We start from the raw sequence: 23,798 nt of genomic DNA on the forward strand, positions 1-23,798 counted from the left end.
CTGTGGAGAAGATACTATTGGTGGAGCCAGCAGGTAACAGGCTACTGGCTACGGTGGCAGAGTCAGGGAGACTCCTGCAGCATCAAAGCTGAGATGCAAGCTGGGCCACCACATGAGGGAGAGTGGCTAGTTATGTGGGGATACTTGCCTTTCAGACCTCAAGGGCAGAGAACTAGCTCAAAGGCCAGTTATCTCAGTCACAGGGAAGAGGCCAGCCCCAGGACAGGATGAGGACTATGGAAGCTGGATACCTAGCACATGAAGCAAGTGGGATCCTCCAGGAACTGCACCTTGGAGGCAAAGCCAGGGAGGTACATATGGCAGCTTGCCTGGTCACAGGACCTTCCAGAGCTCAGAATGGAAGGAGTGTCTAGCCACCAGCACAGCCAGTTTTGTGCTATACCCGTCAGGATGCCGACCTCCAAAAAGTGCCGCAGACTCAGGAAGGACAGAGCCCTTCTATGTGGAGGACACAGCCTCATGCTCACTAGAAATGGCAAGACAAGAGGAAGTGCCCAACAGGCACTGGGCTAATATGGGGAAGGGGAGGCCATGCAGAGGCCTCCCTCTTCTCTAAGGGGACAGACGCCAAATTACCACTACGTATTAAGACTCACCCCATCAACAGCCTCAAGGTCCAGGCGCAGCTGGCTTTGTAAGGAGTGCAGCTTGGAGAGAGGGATGGAACCAATATCACCGCAGCTCCGTAGCCCAGGCAGTGAGGATAACAAGCCCAGGCCCTCAAGCTCCTCTTGCAGCTGTTTCACTTGAGCCTCAACCTCCTCCTTTTTCTGTAGGGCCAGCAGCCGGTCACTGTCTGCCACACGGGCCCGCTCCTTGGCCTCCTGAGCCTCTCGTTGCCATGCATCACAGGCCTGAAACCCAAGAGATAATCAGGAGCAGCCGGCCAGAGCCAGCCTCCACACACCCATTCATCTACCCCCCCACCTCTGCACATATCTGGACCCTACCCACATGCTTACCTGCTTCACCTGCTGCCAAGACTCTTCCCACTGTCTAATCTTCCTCTTGGCTTCATCCAGCTGTCGCCTGACCCGGGCCAGCTCAGCACCATTTGGACTTGAGGCAGGGGGGCCAGTGTTTAGGATGGGGGAGGGGCTGGGCGAGAAGCTGCCAGAAACAAAGTCCCAGATGCTCCCAGGGACGCCATTCAAACCTGAGTGTGGGGAGTGGGTAAGACAGGAGTAACCAGGGCCACACTTTGACCACACCCTGCCCCTTCTGCCTGCCACTCCCCAGCGGATCTGTGATTCCCTTGCCTTGCCCCTGATCACAGGAGCCCTAACCCTTAGCTGGCTCCTGCAGGTGAGGTCAGACGGTTGTAACAGGCTGACATCAATGGCACCAGATCTAAGCAAAGAAGGAAATTAAATCCAAACTACCCATGGCCGCACAAGGGAGAATAAGAATTCTCAGGTGCTTTAAGTATAGATCCTAGAGGCCCCGAGTTTGTTTTCCTGGTGTATACCTGCTGCCATGCATGCAGCATTAGAGATTGCCACTGAGGTACATAAAAAACAGGAGGCACTAATACTGTTTCCAGTCACTACTGTCATATACACTTTTGCATGGGAACTTAGGACTCATACCCTGTACCCCTGTACAGCACCATGAAGCCACTTGGGCTGTGGTGGCATGAGGATCCAGAGAGGTTTCAGGTGAGCCACTCTTTGGTCCCAGGCAAGGAAGAAACCAATGCCGTGGTGGGGGCTCCCATGCTGTAGTAGCCACAAGCAACACAGCCCTAGTAGGCCACTGCTCTGGATCTGCTGATTTAGCTGTACAGTGTGGGTCTGGGTCAAGGAGGTGAGCGCCTGTGCAAGGCCAAGCCGGGACTCACCTAAAGAGCTGTAGGATGAGGCTGTGGAGCCTAAGGCGGCAGGCTCTGACCTGAGGGGTGGCGGCTGCTGGGGGGGCGTCATGGCTGAGGCGGTGAGTGGTCCCGACAGGGACTGGGACAGCGAGCTGAGCGGGGACGTGGACAGGGAGGAGGACGAGTGCAGGGACGGCGAGCGGGGCAGGGAGCCCGGGATGGCGACAGGGGCCGAGCCTGCCAGCGACCGGGGGCCTGGACGGAGGAGGAGCTGAGTGAGTAAGGTGGCTATAGGGACACCTTCCCATAAGTACATGGAGTCTGCAGCTAAAGCAAATGGATGCTCAGGACAGAACCAAATAAGCCAAAGGGCCTTGAGCAAGAGGGCATCTCAGCAAGGGGCCCAGCCCAGGCCAGACATCCACAGCACAGTGTGCCCAGGACTTGCAAGGCCCCTCCTGAGATGGTTTCTTTTAAAATCGGGACAATAAGCTTTCAAAATGAAAAACATGATTTTTTATATACCACTAGTACTTTCAGTTTTACAGCAGTGGTTAAGATGCATTTTTCCTATTTCCTAAGGAAGGGCCCTACCTGCCCCTACAGGGGCTGCTTGGCTAAGATACAGGTAAACTGAGGAAACAGCAGGAAGCTGACCCACATAGGTGGCAGAGGTGGGAAGGAGATGTGAAGAAGAGGTTGCAGTAGGGGTCGCCCACCCACAAAGCCCAGTTCAGCACATGGTGCTCAAGAAGTAGCTGGCTCATCACTTACCTGTCAGCCCAAGGTCATGGGCGTCATGCTCTTCCAGATCTTTATCCAGGGATGCAATGTTTATGTCGCTGAGATGAAGATCCAATGCAGAACCTATGAGACCAAACCTCAGCTTACTCACCAGGCCTCTGCTAAACCCTAACACCCTACCCAGCAAGAAGTGAGACCTACAGCCCAAGGACATTCAGCTGCCAAGGGCTGGGAACAAATATCCCTATCCCCTGGCTGGGTCCTGAAGTGCCTACGCAGCTAGCAGGCTCCTTTGTCCTGCAAAGCAAGGGCATTTTGACCCTACAGCCCTCTTGCAGCCCCAGCAAGACAACCCCATTCCAGAGGTTCTGCAGTTTCTTTAGCTTCTAGTTATTTGTTAAAACATGGGCTAAGGTGTAGGAAAAAGCACAGTGCATAAGGCCTAACATGCCTAAGGCCTCCATTCAATCCCTAGTGCCACACCAAAATAAAGCAACTTCACAAAGTACATTATGTTCAGCTATTAAAAATTTCCCAGATAGGGGATTTTGATTAGCAAGTGGTTCCAAAGTCTGACTCTACTGGCTGGACAGGACCCAGGGGCTCCTTGCACAGCAAACATGGAGCCAACTCCATCGAAGGGTGGAGACACATCCTGTCTTCTTTCAGGAGCCCTCAAACAAGGATGTTACCACCCCCCTGGGGGGAACCCTGGTGCTTGTAGGATCCACCTATTAAATGAACAAGGGGAATGAATGATGCCAGAGCCCCATTCAGGATGCTGACCCAAGGAGTCCCCACCTGACATCCCCTTTGAGGGCCTTGACCATGCAAAGCTGCCTGCCCTGTGCCAGAGCACAGGCTCTTCCCTCCAAACAACAAGCAGGGACTCTGAGGTCTTGTCCTGGGAAATTCCTAGGATGCTGATAGCAGGCAGCTGTTGGATCCCTTCTGGAACTCCCATGGCCATATCAGGGTACTCAGCTCAGGGAAGACACAAGCAGGAGTCAGGCCTTGGGTGTGACAACACGCACCACTATACAAGAGGGGCCACAGATAGGACGAGTCATCTTCCCAGCAGTCCTGGCCAAGTTTGTAAGCAGCAGCTTCCCTGGCCCATCCTAGGCTCCTGGTTCTTCACTGTGTGTCTCATGTGGTCTCTGGTATGTGATATCCTGTTCACTAGGTCCCCTCCATTCCCACCGCTGAATCTCACAACAAGAAGCCACAGGCCCTGCTGCCTATCCCCCAGCTATGCTTTCTCTCACCCCACATAGGAAAGATGTGGTCCATGATACAGTGATGAACTCCAGAGATCCTAGTTACCTGCCTGTGTGAGTTGCACACGGCTCTTGTCTATCTTTCCTGCTGCCTAACAGTGTCCCTAATCCCTTACCCCCAGGGAAGTGTGAAAGTGATATCACACATCAAAGCTGACAAAGTAAGTTCACTTGGAGGAGAGGAGGCAGCCATAACCACCCACCCCTAGGCTGAGTCTCACCATGGCACAATATACAGCAAGACAAACCTAAGGCTCCCCATGAAGCATGTCCACTAATGAGCCAGCAGCACATCATGGTGATGCCTATTCATAGCACAGAGTTACATCAAGTGACAGTGTAAAGGCAAGGATTGAGCAGTGGAGACTGTGGACTGGATTAGTCAGACCTGGGACCTTGAGAAAGGATGGACTCAGTACAACGAGGTAAAGGCAGATCCAATGGCTCACACATGTAATCCTAGTGCCTCAGGAAGCTAAGGTGGGAGGATGATGAGTTCAAAGCCTAGGACAGCTGTCCTTTTCCTCTATACCACCATGAGACTTAGAAGCAGAGCTATGCCTGCTGCAGAGGCCTCTTGTCCCTTTTGGAAATCCAAGCTTAGTGGGCACAGAGACAGTGCAGCAAACCCTGTGTGCCCACGGGAAAGGCAAGGTAGCTGCCCAAACTACAGTCCCACTGGTCCCAGTTTCCATCTCGCTACCTCAAGAGACAGTGCCAGGACTGGGCACCATGAACACCAAACTTCTATGGGTGGTTCTTGAGTAAGAAACACAGGGCGGAACAAAAAAAAAAAAAAAAAAAGAAACACAGGGTGGCTCTGGCTGCAGACCCATGCTATCCCTGGGATGTCTTCACTTGCTCAACGTAAGGTGGGGAATACCAACTAGGGAGGATGGAGGTGTCCCAAATACAGCTGCCCAGGCTGGGGATTTAGCTCAGTGGCACAGCATCTACCTGACAAGCACAAGGTTGTGACTTCAATTCCCAGTACCAAAAAACAAAACAAAACAAAAAAACAAGGGGGTGGGTTACCAAGTACAGCTGCCCTCAAGGACCTGCTCCTATAATCTATCTGATGTTCTTGTGCCACAGCAAAGGACAGCCAACAACGTGACAGCTGATGGAAGAAATAGGTATGGCAAAAAAAACGATACAGAACCATGTCCCTTGGGGGAGATCCAGCCATCTGGCACCAAATGTAGAGGACATGGCTGCCAAGTGGCACTCACTGAGGCCAGCTCCAGCTGATCCATGCCCCTGGATGTCTTCCTATGGTGGGCAGTCCTCTCCACTGTCCTCTAGGGTCCTTCCTACATCAAGTGCCTCCTGTTCTTTAGCTACCTCATCACTGGCTACCATGTACCAATTCTGCAGCTATGAACATCACAAAAACTTATCCAGAGCACAAAAAATTATCGTTGAAGGCCTCAAGTTCAACATTAAGGTGTACACAAGGCAGTGTTCTCTCCCTCCAGAATCTCCAGGGTCTTGGAGTTCCTGGACTTGGCCAAATCACTCTAGTCTCTGCCTCAATTGTCACAGGTCTGTTCTATGTCTGTAATCACCTTTATATATGGTACAGTACAAGGGAATAAACCCAGGGCCTTTACAATGAATTATATACCCAGAAAAAAAAATTTTTTTTGGTCTTTTTGAGACAAGGTCTCACTATGCAGTTCAGGGTGACCTTGAGCTCACTTTATAGTCCAGGCTGATCTCAAACTTGCAACAATCCTCTTGCCTTACCTCCCAAGTGCTAGGGTTACAGGCATGCACCACACTCCTGGCTCTCCAGGACTTTTTGAGACACATTTCACCAAGCTGCTAAATTCCCCAGGCTGGGCTTAAATTTACAATTCTCCTGCCTCAGCCTTCCAGAGTGATGGGATTTTAGGTGTACACCACCATGCCCTGCTACAACTATTTTTATTATAAAAAGATCATTGCCTGATCACTGTCTCTAGGCTCTTTCTATCAACCTCATCATAACTTAATGGCATTCACAAAGACTCTTATTTCCAAATAAAACCTTGTTCATAGGGATTGGATCTCATATGTATCTTTTAGGGGAATGAAATTCAGCCTTCAACATGGGGTACATTCTTCCCCACTGACCCTGGGTCCAGGCCTCTCAAGGCCTCCCTCTACCCACAATTTGCCCTTTGCTCCCTGTTGTGAGCCTCTGCCAGGAATGGTCCCCTATACCCCAATGCCCTTACTGCCTTACCTCATCTGGACCCTCCCATCCTCTCCTAGGCACCCCCTACATTTCTGTCCAACCTCCCACTCCCATGCCTGAAGGCTGTAGATTCTTTTTGTTTTGTTTTGGTGCCAGGGATCAAACTCACAACCTTATGTTTGCCAAGCAGGGCCGTTGAGCTAAACCCCTGGCAAGCTGCAGATTCTTCTCTGGCCTCCTCTGGTATCATTTTTTTGTTGTTGCTCATTCTTTCTTTCTTTCTTTTTGTAACAAGGACTCACTATATAACTCAGGCCTACCTCAAACTCATGATCCTTATGCCTCAGCCTTCTCAGTGCTGGCATTATAGACCTGACACCATGCTCAGCTTGGACTCAATTCTCTACACTTCCAACCAGTCTTTCCCTCTAACTCTCTCTCTGGGCCATCTCTCTGTATGCCCACCCTGCCCTCCTTAGAGTCTGACAGCTTCTCCTGAGACCTAGCCCCTGCCTGATACAGTGGCTTCTGTAGCCCTGGAGGATATTCTGGAAGTTTCCCAGCAGGAGCCACATTCCTCCCTCCTACCAGGGAGAGGCTGCACTGCAGAGCTGCACATGATCTAAGCAACTCTTCCCTTCATCTGGCCATCCTGTGCAATTACCCCAGCTGTGCAGTTACCCTAGAACCCACAGCCTGCAGGGAAGACTTTTCTGTCATAACAACCCAGTTACATCGTGACCCCCTACTTCCTAGAAAGAACAGGGTCATGATGCTGGTCAGGTCAGGCTACCCTGCTTCAGCCACTTTTCACCCAGCACTGGTGAGGGAAGCATCTCACAGAGATCCCACTCTCCAAGAGCAGCCCCTAATCCTTGGCCCACTCAGTCCACAGTGTACAGGTATACTCAGACAGTGCCAGCTATAATAAGAAAGCTAAAACCAAGCCCCTGATCCACCTCCTGTTCTTGGAGGCCTGGCCTGGAGCACATGTGGGTTCCCATTCAGACCATGCTGATCAGCTAGACTTACACTCTGAATTTAGCCCTCTGTACCAATGTTCACAATGGCTACCCATGGCAGAGCCCTAGAAATGGCTTCTGAAGAACAAAGGAATGCACAGGTATAAACTTCCTTTTGACAAATAGTTTAATCTGTCCTGGCTTTGACTCAGCAGAGTTGCCTTCAGGTGCAGAGGCCCCCAGCACATTCTGCTTGCAACACACCAGCCAGACCTGGTCCAACTATAGTGCAACCAGCCTCAGCTGCTGCCTAACTCAGAATGAGTCATACCAATACCAGTCTGACCTTGAAGCCTCAAGGCTAGGAAAGGCAAGGTGGACTGGGGACTGCATGTGGTCCCTTCCCTATACCAGCTCTGGCCTGGCCCTAGTCCCTCTTCTCTATCTTCCCCTCTTACCATTGCTTCCAAAATCAAATCCCAATCTTCTGAAACATGCTTGGAGTAAGAAGCCACTGCTAACAAGCAGCTGGGAATTGAGGTGAACTTCCTTAGGTAAACTATGTGTGACACCTTATCTATGTGACCCAGAACCAACCTGGTCACACTACCAGGAGCTGCCTGTATGTCACAGAAATCAACAAAGCTGCTGAGGAACAACTCTGGCTCAGTCAGCTCCAGGCGTGACACAGCACATTCACAAGGCACTGCAGTCCCCTGGGCTCAGAAACATAGACAAGCTGCACAGGATTCTCTGGACTTGGCCCTTAAAGGCAAGATGAGGAACCTCTCAGGTGCAAGACTGCTCCCCCAGGTTAAGAGGAGGTGGCAGAACTTTCCCTAACTATGGGAGGAGGAACGATGTGCGTCCACTTACCTGCTCAGCTTCACAGTAGAGCCAGGAGCAGGACAAGAGTGCAGGGGAGAGGAGATGTGGCTGGGCAAGTCCACCAGGGGGCCCAGGGCCCTGTAGAAGTGTCTTTTACTGACGTGCCCCAATAGAGTCAGATTCTTAAAGAGGATCCATGAAGGCACCTCATTTTGCAGTTCAGGAGAAATCTGGTACTGACCTCAGCTCACAACTGGCTCAGGAATGTGCATCCTAGGAGGTACATCTGGGGGCAGACGTTCCTAAGAGGTCAGCGTGCAAGGGGAGGGAGCCATTGCAAAGCGTGGAGTAACGAAGACCCGCAGCCAGATGCGTGGTGGATGGGGGAGGCCTGGGGCCGTCGCCAATGCTGACTCGGTGCTGACTCACGGTTAAGGTTGCTGTTCCACCGAGCAGCCCATTCAAAGTGGACCCGCGTCCCAGCACACAGGGCGAGGCCCCGCCCACATCGTGACACCACCAGCGCCGCCCCACGGCGCCAGCGCAGGACGCAAGACCGTTTCTTCAGAGACTGGCCCCGCCCCACACTGGAGGAGGAGCTCCTGTTCTGACCTGGAAGGGTCGCTCACGCTGAGACACCAAAAGCCCGCCCTAGCTGGCTGCTGCCCACTCGCACTCGCTGGGCCAAGGCGAGAGGGTCACCCCTCCATCTGGTCTCTGCGCCCTGCCTCGCTATCTCAGGCCATTCGTGTGACGTGGGCAGCAAAGGAAGGCCGAATCCGTCAAATGGCTGAAAGAGGTCTGCTGACCTGGGAAATACTGAAACTGTGGAACATCCTGTGGTGCCACAACTGGCTCATCTTTCAGCACCTAGCCAATCACTGTACACAAGGAAACACTTAACAGCCCACACCGACTTAGCTCCAAAACCTCAGAAACAGCTAACAAAATGAAAACAGGCATGATGGTACAAGCCTGTAATCCCAGCAGTCTGAAAGGTTGAGACTAGATAACTGCAAATTCAAGTCCAGTCTGGGCAAAGTAGGCCACTCTATCTCAAAATTTAAAGAAAAAAAAAAAAAAAAAAAGGCTGGAGATGTAGCTCAGCACAAAGGCTTTGAGTTCAATCCACAGCGCAGGAAAAAAACAAAAACCACCACCCATTTGAACACAGTAATCAGGGACACAGCAGGTTTAGGGTAGAGGCACACTATGGGTCACATTGGTGGTAGGGTTGTGGGCAGCAGCCCAAAATACACTGTCTGTTTCGATCCCTGGTACCAATAAAAAGGAAAAAGACAAAATACACTGTCTGCATGCTAAGGCAATGCTGACCGTGAAAAATCACCCTGTACACCTCCTTACCTTTGGGTAGCTGGTTCAGGAAATACTTACGTCAAAGAAAAAATACATGACAATATAGCTGGGAATGGACCAGAACAGACTAGGCCACACGTTATTAGATATGGTTGGAGACTACCACATGTATGTTTCCCTCCTCCTAAACTGGGTCTCAATAAATCACTAAGTTGCCCAGATTGGTCTGCAACTTGTCCTCCTGCCTCAGCCCCTCTAATACCTAGGCTTGTGGGTGAGTGACTGGAAGTACAAGTGAGTAGCTAGGATCACAGGTGTATGACACAAGCCTGTCCTTACTTTGCCACTTGTAAAGCACTTTGACCATGGGTGTAGTGCTACATGCCTGTAATCTCAGCATTCAGGAAGCTGAGGCAGGAGGACTGATCAAGTTTGAGGCCAGTCTGGGCTACACAGTGAATTCAAGACTGGCCTGAACTATGTAAGACCCTATCTCAAAAAGCCAATAATAAATAAATTAATAAAAATAAATAAAGCACACTGACATCTGATCCTGTTTTCCACGCAGGTGAGCAGACTCTCAAGTATGGTCTCATTTGTCTGGGGATAGAAATATGTTTTTGTCATGCTTGATTTTTACCATTACCAATTTTATACTGGGAAACTTAAACTTTATTTGAAAAAAAGAATTTGTGTCTTTTTTTTTTTTTTTTTTGGCCTTTTTGAGAAAGCGTCTCAATATGCCATCACTATGCTACTCAGGCTAGCCTTGAGCTCACTTTGTGGCCCAGACTGGTTTTGAATTTGTAACATCTTCCTGCCTCAGCCACCACATCCGGCTGAATTTGTGTCTATTCACGGCAGTGGCTTTTTATTTTCAGTTCAGTGCCACCACATGCCTAGTCTTACTTTACCATTCTTTAAGCACACAGACATCTAATCTTATTCTCCACAAAGAAAAACAGACTTCCATATGGTTTCATTTGTTTGGTATTACAGCTTGTATCTAGATGTTGCCCCAAAGCCTCATGTACTCATAGGTAAGGGTTTTGAGAGGTGACTGGATCATGGGTGTGTGACACTGGATCAGTCTACTGATTGGTTTAGCATAGTTGTGGGTGTAAATGATAGGTTTAATGAAGAAGGAAGACCCATTCTGGGTGTGGATGGCAACAACCAATAAGCTTGTAGCAGATGGAATAAAAATGGAAAGAAGAAAGATGCTTCTTTCTACTTGCCATGGTATGAACTGTTTCTCCTCTGCCACATACACTTTGCACTAGAGCCAGCCAACTATGGACTGAAACTTGTACACACTGTAAGTTAAAATAAGCTTTTTCCTCTTTTAAGTTGTGGGTGTTTAGTGTTTTGTCCCAGCAACAAGAAAATAACTGGAGACAGAGATTTAATACTTAAATGCTTTTTTGTTATGCTTGATTTTTTGACATTACTACTTTTATATGGGGGAACTTAAACTTGCATCAATCCTCCTGCCTCAGTCTCCCAAGTGCTGGGATCACAGGTGTGCACTACCACACCTGATTTTCATCTACCTTTTACATCATCCAGAGTCTATCTGCACTAGAACCCTGTTCTCCAGAGGATCCAAATGAAGAATATCCCACCCTGAATGTGGGTTTTTAATAATTACCACTGCTGTAAGTTGGACAAGACCCTCATAGGATATTAGCCTCTGTTTTCTTCTAACCTTTGTGACAATCTGACCTCCTACCTCATTCCGGACCTCTGGATTTCTGACGGGCAAGCAGTCCAGTGCTCAGACATATGAGGGCAAAAAAAATACAATCATTGCATGAAATTAGATATGAAATTAGAACTGCAGCCAGGCCTTTCTGGAGTAATTCCAGGTCCTACCACCTACTGATCTGGTGCCTCAGGGTTTCCATAGGCCACCTTTGTCCTGGAAGGTGGCGGTGTCCTTAGATACACCTGCTTCCCATGACCTTGGGAGCCTGAAAGAAGCCATGAATTATAAAGAGTTCTCTAGCAAATGGGACAGAACGAACAAAACCCACACAGGAACAGTAGGGCTACAAGGGAGATTTTAAGCCCTGAAGATTTCAAAAAGTGACCCTTGGAAGGAGGGAAAGATGACAATATACGCAAATATGGGGCAGAAGCTTGACATACAGCTCAAAGCTTAAGTGCTTATCTGGCATGGGTGAGATTCTGGGTTCAATTCTCAGTACCATGAAAATAAATAAATGAACAAACTGGTTTTTTAAATGCAGGACAGGGGGCTGGGGATTTAGCTCAGCGGCATAAGCGCCTGCCTTGCAAGTGCTCGTGAGTTTGATCCCTGGTACTGATAAAAAGTAAAAAGACAAATAAATAAATAAATATGGGCTGGGGATTTAGCTCAGCAGCATAAGCGCCTGCCTTGCAAGCAGGCAGTCGTGAGTTTGATCCCCGGTACCGATAAAAAGGAAAAAGACCAATAAATAAATAAATAAATAGATAGATAGATAAATAGACAAATAAATAAATAAATAAATACAGGACAGAAGACCCAGCCACATCAAGTATGTCAAAGGCCACAACAAGGCAACAGTTGTGTGTGCAGGCCATGGAGCCACAAAGACTTGAGAACTATTAGGATGTTAGAGCCTCAGCAGTACACTTGCCAGTTCCTGGCTTCCATCATGTTCAAGATAGAGAACAAGAAAGTCTCTTATGTCCCTCTGAGATACAAAAATTATGTAATGACAGGTGGGAAGACTGGGGCCTGGGGGGGGCAGCATGTTTAAGCTGCATTCCAGTGGGCTGTTAAGAGGCCTGTGTGGCTGTGTTTATAGCAGTCTTATGGGACAGTACATGTCAATTCTGTTCCTGCACAAGGCTGGCTGCTTGACTGGCTCATGCATCAACATGGGTTACTGATACCAGCGTGCACGGCCTGTCCTCTCTTTGTCCCCAGCTGGCATATGCTATGCCATGCTCCAGGTCCCATATGCCCAGCTCCACACTGAGTTTCTCTCTGACCCCACAGGACTAGATATAGAAAGTGTTATGGTTGAGGATTTAGCTCAGTGGCATGAGCGCCTGCCTGGCAAGCACGAGGTCATGAGTTCGATCCCCAGTACAAAAAAAAAGCCGGGCACAGTGGTGTACTTCTGTAATTCCAGTCAGTACTCAGGAGGCTGAGGCAGGAGGATAGTTGGGAATTCAAGACCAATCTGGACAAAGTGAACTTAACTCAAGGCTAGCCTGAATTGCACAGTAAGACCCTGACTCAAAAAGACCAAAACAAGGAAGTATTATGGTGGATACACTGTGTCAATTTGAGAAGTATAAAAGTTTAACTAAGAGACTTAGCAGGGAGCCAGGGTTCTTACTTTGTAAGCATTCTCATCCTTTGCAAGAAGGCCAAGATTTGGGGAGTATTACATTCCCTCAGTGGTGGTGGTGAGGTTGGGGGTAGCCTGCTTACAATATAAGGGAGAAGAGACTTGTCTCTCACCTTTTACTCTGGCTGCTGCCATGAAGTGTTGCCCAGTGCCACTGTCACCCTGCCTTGGAGCCAACTGATTATGGACTGAAACCTCCATGAACAGTGAGCTAAATAAACCTTTCTTTCCTTCATTTTGGGTGCTGGGTATTTTGTCCCAGCAATTCAAGGGAAGTAACCAAGACAAGAAAGGAAGGTATGTTCCAGGACACAGCAGGCCAGGACCATGCCAGAAATGACCAACAACAAAGAATTTTGGGGGTCACCACAATGCCAGTCTTTTCTATGTCCCTCTTTAGAACATGCTGGAGTTAGCTGGATGCTGGACCTCAAAGTGTCTTCACCTATTACTCAAGAAAGCATTCCATGTGGTCCTGTGACCCTAGCTACTCAGAAGGCTAAAAGAGACTCACTGCACATTCAAAGCCAGTTTAGACAATTTAGTAAGACCCTGTCTCAAAATCTAGAAAGGGGCTCGGGATGGTGGTACATGCCTATAATTCTAGCACTTGAGAGGTTTAAGGCAGGAGGGTCATATATAGATCAGTGGCACAGTACCTGCCTGGCAAGTGCAAGGTCATGAGTTCGATCCCCAGTAGCGGGGAGGGGGGAAAAAAAAAAAGAGTTGGGTTACAAAGTGAGCTAACGGCCAGCCTGAACTGCACAGCAAGACCCTGTCTCAAAAAGACAAAAAAAAAAAAAAGGGCTGGGAGTATACCCTAGCTTGAAAAGCCCCTCGATTCCAATCTCAGTGCTGCCCAGATAAAGGCATCTCCAGGTGGGCCAGGTATCTATCTCCTCTTCTGGGCTGGGCTTTTGTATACTCACTCTGCCACCTGACCTTCACAAAGTTCCTGCATAGGCTCTGGGCTGCCAGTCTAGCTCCCATCACATCAGCAACTGCCCCCCACCTGCCAAACCCTCAATGTCTCTGGGCAGCCAAAGGGCCCAACAGCCACAGGCGCTGACAATTGTATCTGCCTCTCCAGGCCTCACCCTGCCCCTACCCACTCTGATTTTCATTCTCATTAGCTTCCCCATTCTGCAGTGCCCTCTGGGCATAAGGCATGCCCTCTCTAATTCTAGGGTAGCCTAGATGGCTATGATTCTTATCCCCCTGTGTCCACCATACTCAGGGCCACAGCATGACACAAGCAGACTGACAAGAGGACCATTAAAAATGCACATCTGGTTTCTTAGAAAAACCATTCCTGAATACTCCTGCGTAGGTACAGGTGCAGAGGTGGCCAGTAGAAGAGAAGAAAAGAGTGGGACTTACCTAGGACAGCCTCCACGGTGTTGCCAGCTGGGTCAGGCACAGGGCCACGGGCAGGGAGGGCAGGCAGAGCAGTGGGGGAGGAGCTACCTGAGCCAGCACTGGATGCCAGGCTGGACGCCACACTGGAGTTTATGCTGGGGGCCAGTGGATGAACCACTGTGAACACAGCGAGATGGTTCTGTTCAAAAACATACAAACAACATGAGCAAGTGCCCTGCCCAAGGAACAGCAGTATCACATAAGCACAGCCTTCTAGTATCACAAGAGGACATGAACTGTGCACTGAAGCATGCTGACCATGATGAACTGCCACCTTGCGTCAATGTTCTCTGAGTTTATCTATAGGAGACGAGCCTCAAATCAACCCAGCAGAGGCAGAAATGGGTCAAGCTGAATACCAGCTATTCTTGAGTCTGTCCAGATACCCTAGAACAGGGGTGGAAGGTCATGAATGCCACTCCCTATGCTTCCTTTTATTAATTTTATTACAGCCTTTTGACAGGGTCCCACTATGGAGATCACGCTGGCCTCAAATTTGTAGGAATCTTCCTGTCTCAGTCTCCCGAGTGCTGAGATTACAGGCATGCACCACCATGTATATCCCTCAAAGAAAGTGAAACAATGGAGTAATTCCTATCATTTCTAATTCATATGTAACAGACAAAAATCAGCAATACAATACTAAGTACTGGTCACATGGAAGTCACGTCCAAGGGAAAAACAACAGAAATGAATCATGAAGTAGTGAAGTCGTATCCCCCATGGCAGCTCAGCTAGGAAAGGTCAACTGCAAGAGCCAAGTCATGAGTCAAAGCCACATTAGAATGAGTTTCACACAGACATCTTTGCAGTTGAAACAGTCTGAGGTCCAGCTTTATTTCAAAATGTAGAAAGTATCCCCAGGCAGTAAGTAGGGGAGATACAACGAAGTAGATCACAGAGTGGGTAGCTTCACTAGTTTGAGTTAAAAAATAACTGTCCATAATATAAAAACTCAATGTAGATCTCACAAGGGACAGAGTCCAACACAGAGTAAATTCCTTCAGATACTCCTTTGGCCCTAGGCTTCTGACTCCTCTTGGGACAGGAAGCAGGGTGCCTCCTGCAGGCATGGCCCCACAAAGGTGTCTGTGACCCCACACCAGGAGTGATGCAGAAACCTGATCAGAGAGAAAACATGTTTTCTGCCAGCAACAACCACAATAACAGATCAGATCACAGCATCATGGATGATAATGCCCCCAGTGTCTGGCCTCCTCTTATACCCCTTTCAAAGTAAGCCTAGCCAAAGTCCATAGTCCATAAAATGAACCAAACCCACTCGGGCTCAGATCCATATAAGACAGCTAGGACCTCAAGTCCTGCTAACTCAGAGGCTACCATCCTGGGTCATGATCATGTCCAAGGGTACTCTGTACCCTTCAACCTGCCATATGGAATCTCAGCCTTCACTTGAATCCAATTCTGGAGCATTCCTGGAGTCCTGGGCATTTCTTCTCAAATGACAGAGAAAATGTCTCCCTTAAAAGGCTGGAAAGGAGTTACCTACTCTTTTCAGCTTAATGTGGTATGAATCCTACCTGTGATGGATGGGGGAGCCAGTAGCCTGTCATCTCTGTGACTTCAGACCACAACCCAAGAGCACAGAGCATATGGGAGCCACAGCATGATGCTCCTGCTAAGTCCACCCCCAAAGCAGCTCTAGTGGGAGGACTGCTAGGGAATAGGCCAAATTAGACTGCCCCCCACCCCCATCAGGTGAGCTCAGGTCTCCTAAAGTACGAATAGCAGCCTGAGAAACTGTGTTTCCAAGTGGGCCCCAGTATACTGCAGCATGTCCCCACCTCTGCCTGGAGACACTGCAGGTTCCCCTTAAAGCAGTCCTTCTTCCACAAAATATGCATTGGAATGCTCCATGTTCAGCTCTCCCCATAAACCCGCCTGGGACTACAACCTAAAAGGACCCAGGAGGAGGCTCAACTTTGACTGATCCCCAAAGCCCACAGTGATCCTGCCTCAGAACAGAAGGAGGGGGAGGCACATAGTGACTTCTCTAAAAATACCACATCAGAGGAGGACACTGTCCAAGGACATTGGCAAACCACTTTACTTTCAAAATTACTGACATCCACATTGGTCCTTTTTCTCCAGGCCACAACAGCTACAGATGTGCCACCACAATGGGTCCAGCATAAGGATCCCCATCAGCTGGAGTCAAACATACCAGGCTGGGGCAAGAAAAGAGCCATGGAGGACACATGCCTCTACCCAACACCAGCTGCCTGCCTGCATCTGTTTTCATTTCTGTTGTTTCCATGGTAAAATATACATAGCATAGAGCATAAAATTTACCATCTTAACTACTTTTAAATGTGCACTTCAGTGCCAGAACTCTTCCCATCTTCCCCACTATAACTGTTGAACATTATTCCCTCATTCCCTGTCCTGGCATTCCTCTTCTGTCTCGGTGAATGTGACTTCACTAAGGACCTCATACATGGAACCCTGAGGTATCTGTATTTTTGTAACTGGCTTATATCACTTGATGCGATGCCCAATGCCCATGTCTCAGACTAACCTCTTTCCCCTTCCCAGATTCCTATACTGAAGCCCTAACCCTAAGGGAAAATAGGCCTGTGGGAGGGAACTGAGGTGAACCAAGGTCAGAAGTGTGGGCCCTACATGACAGTCATCCTTATGAGAAGAGGAACAAGCCAGGAAAATGTATGCACAAAAGGATGACTTGTGAGGTCCCAGCACCTGGGAGGATGAAGCAGGAGGATCTCCATGAGTCTGAGACCAGCCTGGGCTACACAGCAAGATCCTGTCTCAAAAAACAAAAACAAAAACAAGATCCTGTCTCAAAAAAAAAAAAAAAAAAAAAAAAAAAGACCTGTGAGGATATGGGAAAAGATGGTACCTGTGAGCCCATGTGATGTTCACAAGAAGCAAGTCTGCCAATATCCCAAGGTGGGGTTTCAGCTCCAGAAATATAAGGAAATGCAAGTCTGTTGTTTAAAACTGCCTAGTCTGTAGATTTTTTGTTGTTTTGTTTTGTTTTGAGACAGAATCTCATGATATAGTGCAGGTTGGCCTTGAACTCATGCTGATCCTCCTGCCTCAGCCTCCTGAGTTGGGATTACCTGAGTGCTGGGATTACAGGCTTGTACCACCATGCCTGGCTAGTTTGTGGAATTTAATGACAACCCTATTTGACTAGTACACATATTGGAGCATGCATCCTTCCTTTTGAAGACTAATAGTCCACTGTCTAGACAAAACACATTTTATCTATTCATCAACAATGAACACTAAAGTTGTTTATACCTTTTAGTTGTGACAAATAATGCTGCTGTGAATGAGTCCTCATTTTCAACTCTTTTGGGGACAGACCCACAAGTGAAATTTCTGGCTCATACAGTAATCCTCTGTAACTATGACCTTTACAGTATTGCCAAGGGGCGACACTATCTTACACTCCCATCAGCAGTACACACAAGTTCCAGTCTCTCCGTGTCTTCACTGTCTTGACAGTGGTTGCCCATATGACTGTGCGGGACCCCACTGCAACCTTGCCTGCATTCCTCAGCATGATACCAACTATCTCTCTGGGGGCTTATTGGCCACGGGACTATCTTCTTCAGAGAAACGTCTAGTAGGCCTTTTGCCTGTGTTTTAGTCAGACTTGCCACTGCCATTGTGCGGTTGTTCGTGTTCTCTGTACATTCTAGATGTAAATATCACATTGAGGGCCTGCTGACTCTTTCTTTCACCCTGTGGGCTGCTTTACTCTGATCTCCTCTGAGGCATACAGTGCTCTTGGCACTGCATCTAACAAACCACCATGGGACCAGGGATTTAGCCCAGTAGCGTAAGTGCCTGCCTGGCGGGCACAAGGTCATGAGTTCAATCCTCAGTACCAAAAGAAACCACCATGGAACCCCAAGTTAGGCAGCTTTCCATCCTCTCAAATGCACTGTGATCCTCCTACCTCTGTCTTCTGAATGCCGGGATTACAAGGATATACTATCATGTCCAGCACATTTCATAGTCTTGTTGTTGTATGTTTTTTTAAGACAGGGTCTATGTAATTCAGGCTGGCCTCAAACTACAGCAATCCTTTCCTCAGCTTCCTAAGCGCTCAGGTTACAAGTGTATATCACCATGCCCAGCACATTCACATTGTTGTTTTTTTTTTTTTTTTTTTTATACTGGGGATCGAACTCATGACCTCACGCTTGTCAGGCAGGCACTTATGCTGCTGAGCTAAATCCCTAGCCCACATTTCACATTCTTAATGTTACATTTGTGTGTGTGCATGTTTTGTTTTTTTAATTTTTTGTGCGTGTGTGATACATTCATTTTGTTTTACACTTGGTCTCACTACATGGCCCAGGCTAAAATCAATCTCTTGATTCTCCTGCTTTGGCCTCAGAATGCTGGGATTACAGGTATGTATCACTGTGCCTGGTTCCAAATTTTTTTTCTCTCTCTCTCTTTTGAAACAGTGCTTTGCTTTGTTGTTCACGTTGGCCTTAAACCTGCATCTATCCTGTCTCAGCCTCCAAAGTGCTAGCATTACAGATGTGTGCCACCATGCCTGGCTGGGTTTTTGTTTGTATATATGTATATTATGTATGTATGTATGCATGCATGTACTTTTGGCTTTTTTGAGAAAGGGTCTTGCTATATGTAGTTCAGGCCATAAACTCTCATTTTTCCTGCTTCAAGCTACCAAGTACTGAGATTTTATTTCAGGCACATGCCACCACACCAGGTTTCCTGTTGCTGGTTCCTGTTTAAAAGGTTCTTTGGAAATTCTTAGTAGTAAGTAAAAACAGGAATCCTCAGACACTGAAGATTTGATTCCAAACTACCATACTAAAGTGAATATCCCAATATAAAATGAGTTACATGAATTTCTGTTTTCTCAAAGGGCATAAGTTATAATCACACATGTTATCATCTAGTAAGTGTGCAATGTCTTAAAAAAAAACAATTTAAAACTGGGCATGGTGGCACATGCCTATAATCCCAGGACTCAGGAGGCTGAGGCAGGAGGATTATTCCAAGTTTGAGGCCAGCCTGGGCTTCAAAGTAGTTCAAGGCCAGCCTGTACTGTATTATATAGCAAAACCCTGTCTCAAAAAGTTAAAAAAGAAAAAGAAAGAAAATAATGTAAGTACCTTCATTAAAAAATACTTGACCCAGGGGCTGGGGGTTTAGCTCAGCGGCATAAGCACCTGCCTTGCAAGCAGGCGGTCTTGAGTTCGATCCCCGGTACCGATAAAAATGAAAAAGACAAAAAAAAAAATACTTGACTGCTCAAAACTGTGCAGGGTCACCTGAGCTGTTGGAAATAAGGCAGATGGTAAGAGACAGGTGCTGGAGAACTCTGCGGTGGAAAAGCTGATGCTGCAGGGGCAACAAGGCCCCAAGCGCCCGAGGCTGCTCTGCAGCTCCTTGATGAGACAGCTATGGGTGGGGCAGCAAGAACATGAAGAGGAAGAGGAAAACAGTGACTGAAATACAAAGCTCTCAGGCAGGAGAGGAAGTGACAATGTCTGTCCCCAGCTCACTTCTAGGTCATGCCTGCCATGGAAGTTTCAAAGCCTACAAAGCACTCAACTGTTCTTTCAGAGGGCAAAACAAAACAAAACATGTTCCCATGAATGCTCAGGGCAACGGTATTGAGAAAAAAAGCTGTTTCGCAAAACAACCAACCTGGTTTTAACCAACAGATGGAAGTTACTAGGAAGAAGTCTCAGGCTGGGGATCTGCAAAGCCCCTGCCACACATGTGAGGAAGGAAAACGGGACCTGAAGGGACAAGAATAGGCACCACAGATGAGAAACTCCTGAGGCAGGGGAATGTCAGCTGGAAAGCCAGGCCAGACTCTTGAGGGCAGATGTAAGGGCTGAATGGTGTCCCCAAATGCATATGGCAGAGTCTTAACCTTCAGAATCTAACAATATGACCTTATTGTGTCTTTATGAACACAATTAGGCTAAGATAAGGTCACTGGGAAGACCTTAATTCAATCAGGCTGGTGTCTCTTATGAAGAGTTTAGGTAGCAACCGCAAGGTCCTGAGTTTGATCCCTGATACCAAAAAAAAACAAAAAGAGTTTACAGCTAGATATGGTGACACGTGCTTGTAATCCTGGCACTCAAGGCTGAGGCAGGAGGATTACTGTAAATTTGAGGCCAGCCTGGGCTACACAGTGAGTTCAAGGCCAGCTTGAACTACACAGTGAAACCCTGCCTCAAAAAAACCAAAATAAAAAAAAAGTTAAAAAATAAAGATGATGGGGGCTGAGGATTTAGCTCAGCGGCGTAAGCGCCTGCCTTGCAAGCAGGCAGTCGTGAGTTCGATCCCCGGTACCGATAAAAAGGAAAAAGACAATAAATAAATAAATAAAAATAAAGATGACACAGACACACAAGAGGGATAACCATGTGAAGATATAGCAAGAAGACAGTGTCTGTGAACCTGGGAGAGAGGTGCCAGGAGAAACAAGACCTCATTCCAACTTGATCTTGGATTTCTAAGCCCCGCCTCCGTCCCCCCCCCCCACTGTGAGAAACAATTATTTCCACTATTTAAGCCATCCTCTTGGTGAGGCTTTGTTATGGTAGCTGTACTAACATATCAGGCTTAAAGCAGCATCCTACATTGCCCCTACACAGACAGTGTTGTGTTTTTTCCAAGATATGTTACAAATATTTTTGAACAATAAAACAGAGGACACATGGAAACAAAATATAATTACTGAACAGATATCAGCCACATGAGTCAAGAGCAGGTAGGACCAACTACATAGAAAAACCCTAATTAGGGACTGTGCATGCAGCCAACAAGGTTCCCAGCAGCCCTTCCTCAGGGCCCTACCTGCTTGCTATCAGGCTCACTGGCTTTCTGGCTGCCATCTGCAGGTGAGTCTCTCCGCTTTGCCTGAAACAGAAAATCCACTCATGCTGGGAAAAAGCAGGGGGGAAACGCCAAAAGAAAACAGACACAAGAAAAAAAATAAGACACAGACCTAAGCTTTGTTAGTAATTTAGAAAATGTAAATTCTTCAAGGCTCATGAAGCAGAAAAGGCATTCAAACCTGCTTGTTGCTAGTTCTCAAGGTCGTGTCTCATGCCTTGCTATCTGGGTCTCAACTGGGCACATGATCCATATACCCTGAAACAACTGTTTTGGCCCACTCCAAGCAAGACTATGTTCATAGTGAAGGCTCAAGTTGAAACTGTAAGGAGCACAGGCTATAGATCACAGCATGCTACTGTCAATGCAGCAAGCTGCAAGGGGACTTCTGAGTCAACGAAATGGTGGAGAGCAGAGGCAGGGAAACCTCCTGCTCTGCCCTGCTATCTGTTTTTGTTTTGTTTTGTTTTGTTTTGTTTTTATCATTACCGGGGATCGAACTCACAATCCCATGCTTGCAAGGTAGGCACTTACGCTGCTGAGCTAAATCCCCAGCCTCATGCCCTGCTATCTTGAGGTTCTATACACCATCCTTTTGTGAAGGCCACCTTTCCTCACCCTGGAAGGGGAGAGACTCTTTATGACTAGATCCTGAAATCAAGTCTGTGTAACAAACCTTTTTTTTTTTTCTTTGTATGGGTAATTGAACTCAGGACCTTGTGCTTGCCAGGCAGGCACTGTACCACTGAACTATATCCCCAGCGCAACAAACCAGATTAAAATCATCCTTCTCTTCCAGTTTTCCATAGTTTATTGTCCTGCAGACCCAAACCCTTTCTCATTGGTCTCTTCTAGTTCTTTTTATATTTGTTTTGTTGTTCTTTTGAGACTCGGTCTTGCTATATAGTTCAGGATAGCCTTAAAACTCAAAAAGTAGCCTAGGCTGGCCTGAATCTCCTGGTAATTCTCCTGCCTCACTTTCCTGAGTGCTGGGCCACCACCCTTCCATCTTGTCTCCTCTGCTTCGTTATTGTTCTTTGTTAAAGTGGCCTTAGCTGGGAATGGTGCTGCACACCTGTAAATCTAGCAATTGGGAGACTGAGAGGCAGATCACTGGTGTTCAAGGCCAGCCTGGGATGCATAGTGAGTTCAAGGATAGCCTAAACCATAGCAAGACCCTGTCTCAAAAAACAAACAAACAAATAAATAAATTTTAAAAAATGGTTTAAGCTCCAGGTCTTTAGGCTTTCACTTTCCTTTCTATGAAGGTCTAATTGGCACAAGCATGTATAATAAAGCTTTCCTCCTGATAATACTTTCTTATTTTCTTTTTGGTATTACTAAAGCTTGAACCCAAGGCATTATACAGACTAGGCAAGTGCTCTAGGCCCATTTATTTTTCGTTTAGAGATAGGGTCTCCCTAAGCTATCCAGGTTGGCCTTAAATTTGCAATTCTCCTGCCTCAGCCTCCTAGGTAGCTGGGATTATAGGCATATGCAACCATCCCTGGCTCCAACAAAGGTTCGGGGTCACAGCTCAAGCCCTTCAAACCAAAAGTAAACATAAAAACTGCCTCAGATCTAAGCAATCTTTTATTTACACCTGTTTTATGACAGATGAATTTGCAACAGTGGCTCAGGCCACCCTCAGCTTCCTTTCTTTCTTGGTTTGTAATAGTACCTAGAGGGATCACCAAGGCACTTTGTCAAGAAGGCACAGGTGCCCTCCGGTAGTAATCAGACAGGACAAGGCCTGAGGGCTAATCCTGCCCTTTTTTTCACCTGACACTGAGTACAGAAAGACTCATCTGCCCTATCCCTCCTTGCTTCCCTTTGGATAGAGGCCTTCAAATTCACAGAATACCAGGCTAGCTCTGAGCAGGTCTACAGGGAGGAACCTGTAGCCTGGCCCTTCCTAGTGTCCCCTCCTGTACGCAAGAGGTTTAGCAGTCATGGGCTATGGACAACACCGTGCTGTTGCTGCACAGAAGCTTTCACCAGCAGTGTCTCTGCTCTCACTTTCCTCTCACTTACACACAGGACTTCTGCAGTGCCACTGGGCCCCAGGCACAAGTACTATATTCTCTGTCACATGCAGGTCTGCAATCAGAAGTGGAGATTTGAAAGAGCATGGGCAGTGTCCCATTCTACCATTCTCTTGCCTCCATTTTCAATGGAAACTTCTGGTTTCACACAGGGAGAGCTATGCTGAAGTCATTACATTCTACAGTCTGATGTTTCCCAATGATCCTGTAGGATCAAAACCTAATCAAAAAAAAAAAAAAAAAAACCCTAATCCAAACAGCCTCAGCAGTCCTGTCAGTGCAGTTCAGCTTCCTGTTCTTCTGGTTCTGCTTCAAGGAACAGCCCAGCAACACAGCCCTACTGCTGCTCCAGCAAAAGAGCCAAGAGTGCAGTGGGCGCCACTGAATTGCTCACTTTATTTTACTTTATTTTTTTGAGACAGGCTCTTACTATGTAGTTCGGGTTTGACCTGAATTCACTACATAGCCTACACTTGCCTCAAATGAACAGTGACTCTCCTATCTCAGCCTCTCGAATTCTGGGATTACAGGTGTGTGCTACCACGCCTGGCTGACCTGCTCATTTCAAAAGGATAAACTCTGAAGTGTAAACTGAAAACCCTTGAAGTGGCCAAACTCAGAAAGAGCCCAGCCCACGTCACTTGATCCTGGATACCTTCACGGTCCAAATGGCCCTGGACACAGACTCTGACGGGAGCAAATAATAGCTTTTGCAAACGGACTAAAGTCCTGTGCTATGGCTAATCACCCAGGGCCCACACCTGCACAGTATATGATGTCCTTCTATGTAGCAGAGCAAATAGCAGCCTTGTCTGTCATCCCTTGTCATGTCCATTGGATAGACAATCCTGCTTCCAAAATTTGACATGTTGGGATGACAATGGAATCATACTGTTTACTAATGTCCTCCACCAATCCAGGGTCCTGA

The 23,798-nt window shown here is 47.5% G+C and overlaps 1 protein-coding gene across 4 annotated transcripts in view; it reads right to left on the minus strand.

Annotated features, from left to right (window-relative positions):
- Unkl (unk like zinc finger) overlaps positions 1–23,798 on the minus strand; it is a 43,877-nt gene that overhangs the window by 2,765 nt on the left and 17,314 nt on the right. For 2 of the 4 annotated variants that reach the window (XM_003478443.5, XM_013141721.2), the window contains exons 9-14: positions 20,787–20,849; positions 13,896–14,073; positions 2,609–2,701; positions 1,862–2,089; positions 984–1,177; positions 618–875 (exon numbers count right to left, since the gene is read on the minus strand). In XM_003478443.5, the coding sequence (XP_003478491.1) occupies positions 618–875; positions 984–1,177; positions 1,862–2,089; positions 2,609–2,701; positions 13,896–14,073; positions 20,787–20,849 (1,014 nt within the window). The remainder of the gene's footprint in view (positions 1–617; positions 876–983; positions 1,178–1,861; positions 2,090–2,608; positions 2,702–13,895; positions 14,074–20,786; positions 20,850–23,798) is intronic. The other 2 variants (XM_063226267.1, XM_013141720.3) reach the window with 2 other exon arrangements.

The sequence above is a fragment of the Cavia porcellus genome, unplaced genomic scaffold, assembly GCF_034190915.1.
Source record: "Cavia porcellus strain 051 isolate PalLab524CR breed Dunkin Hartley unplaced genomic scaffold, mCavPor4.1 scaffold_16, whole genome shotgun sequence".
NCBI lineage: Eukaryota > Metazoa > Chordata > Mammalia > Rodentia > Caviidae > Cavia > Cavia porcellus.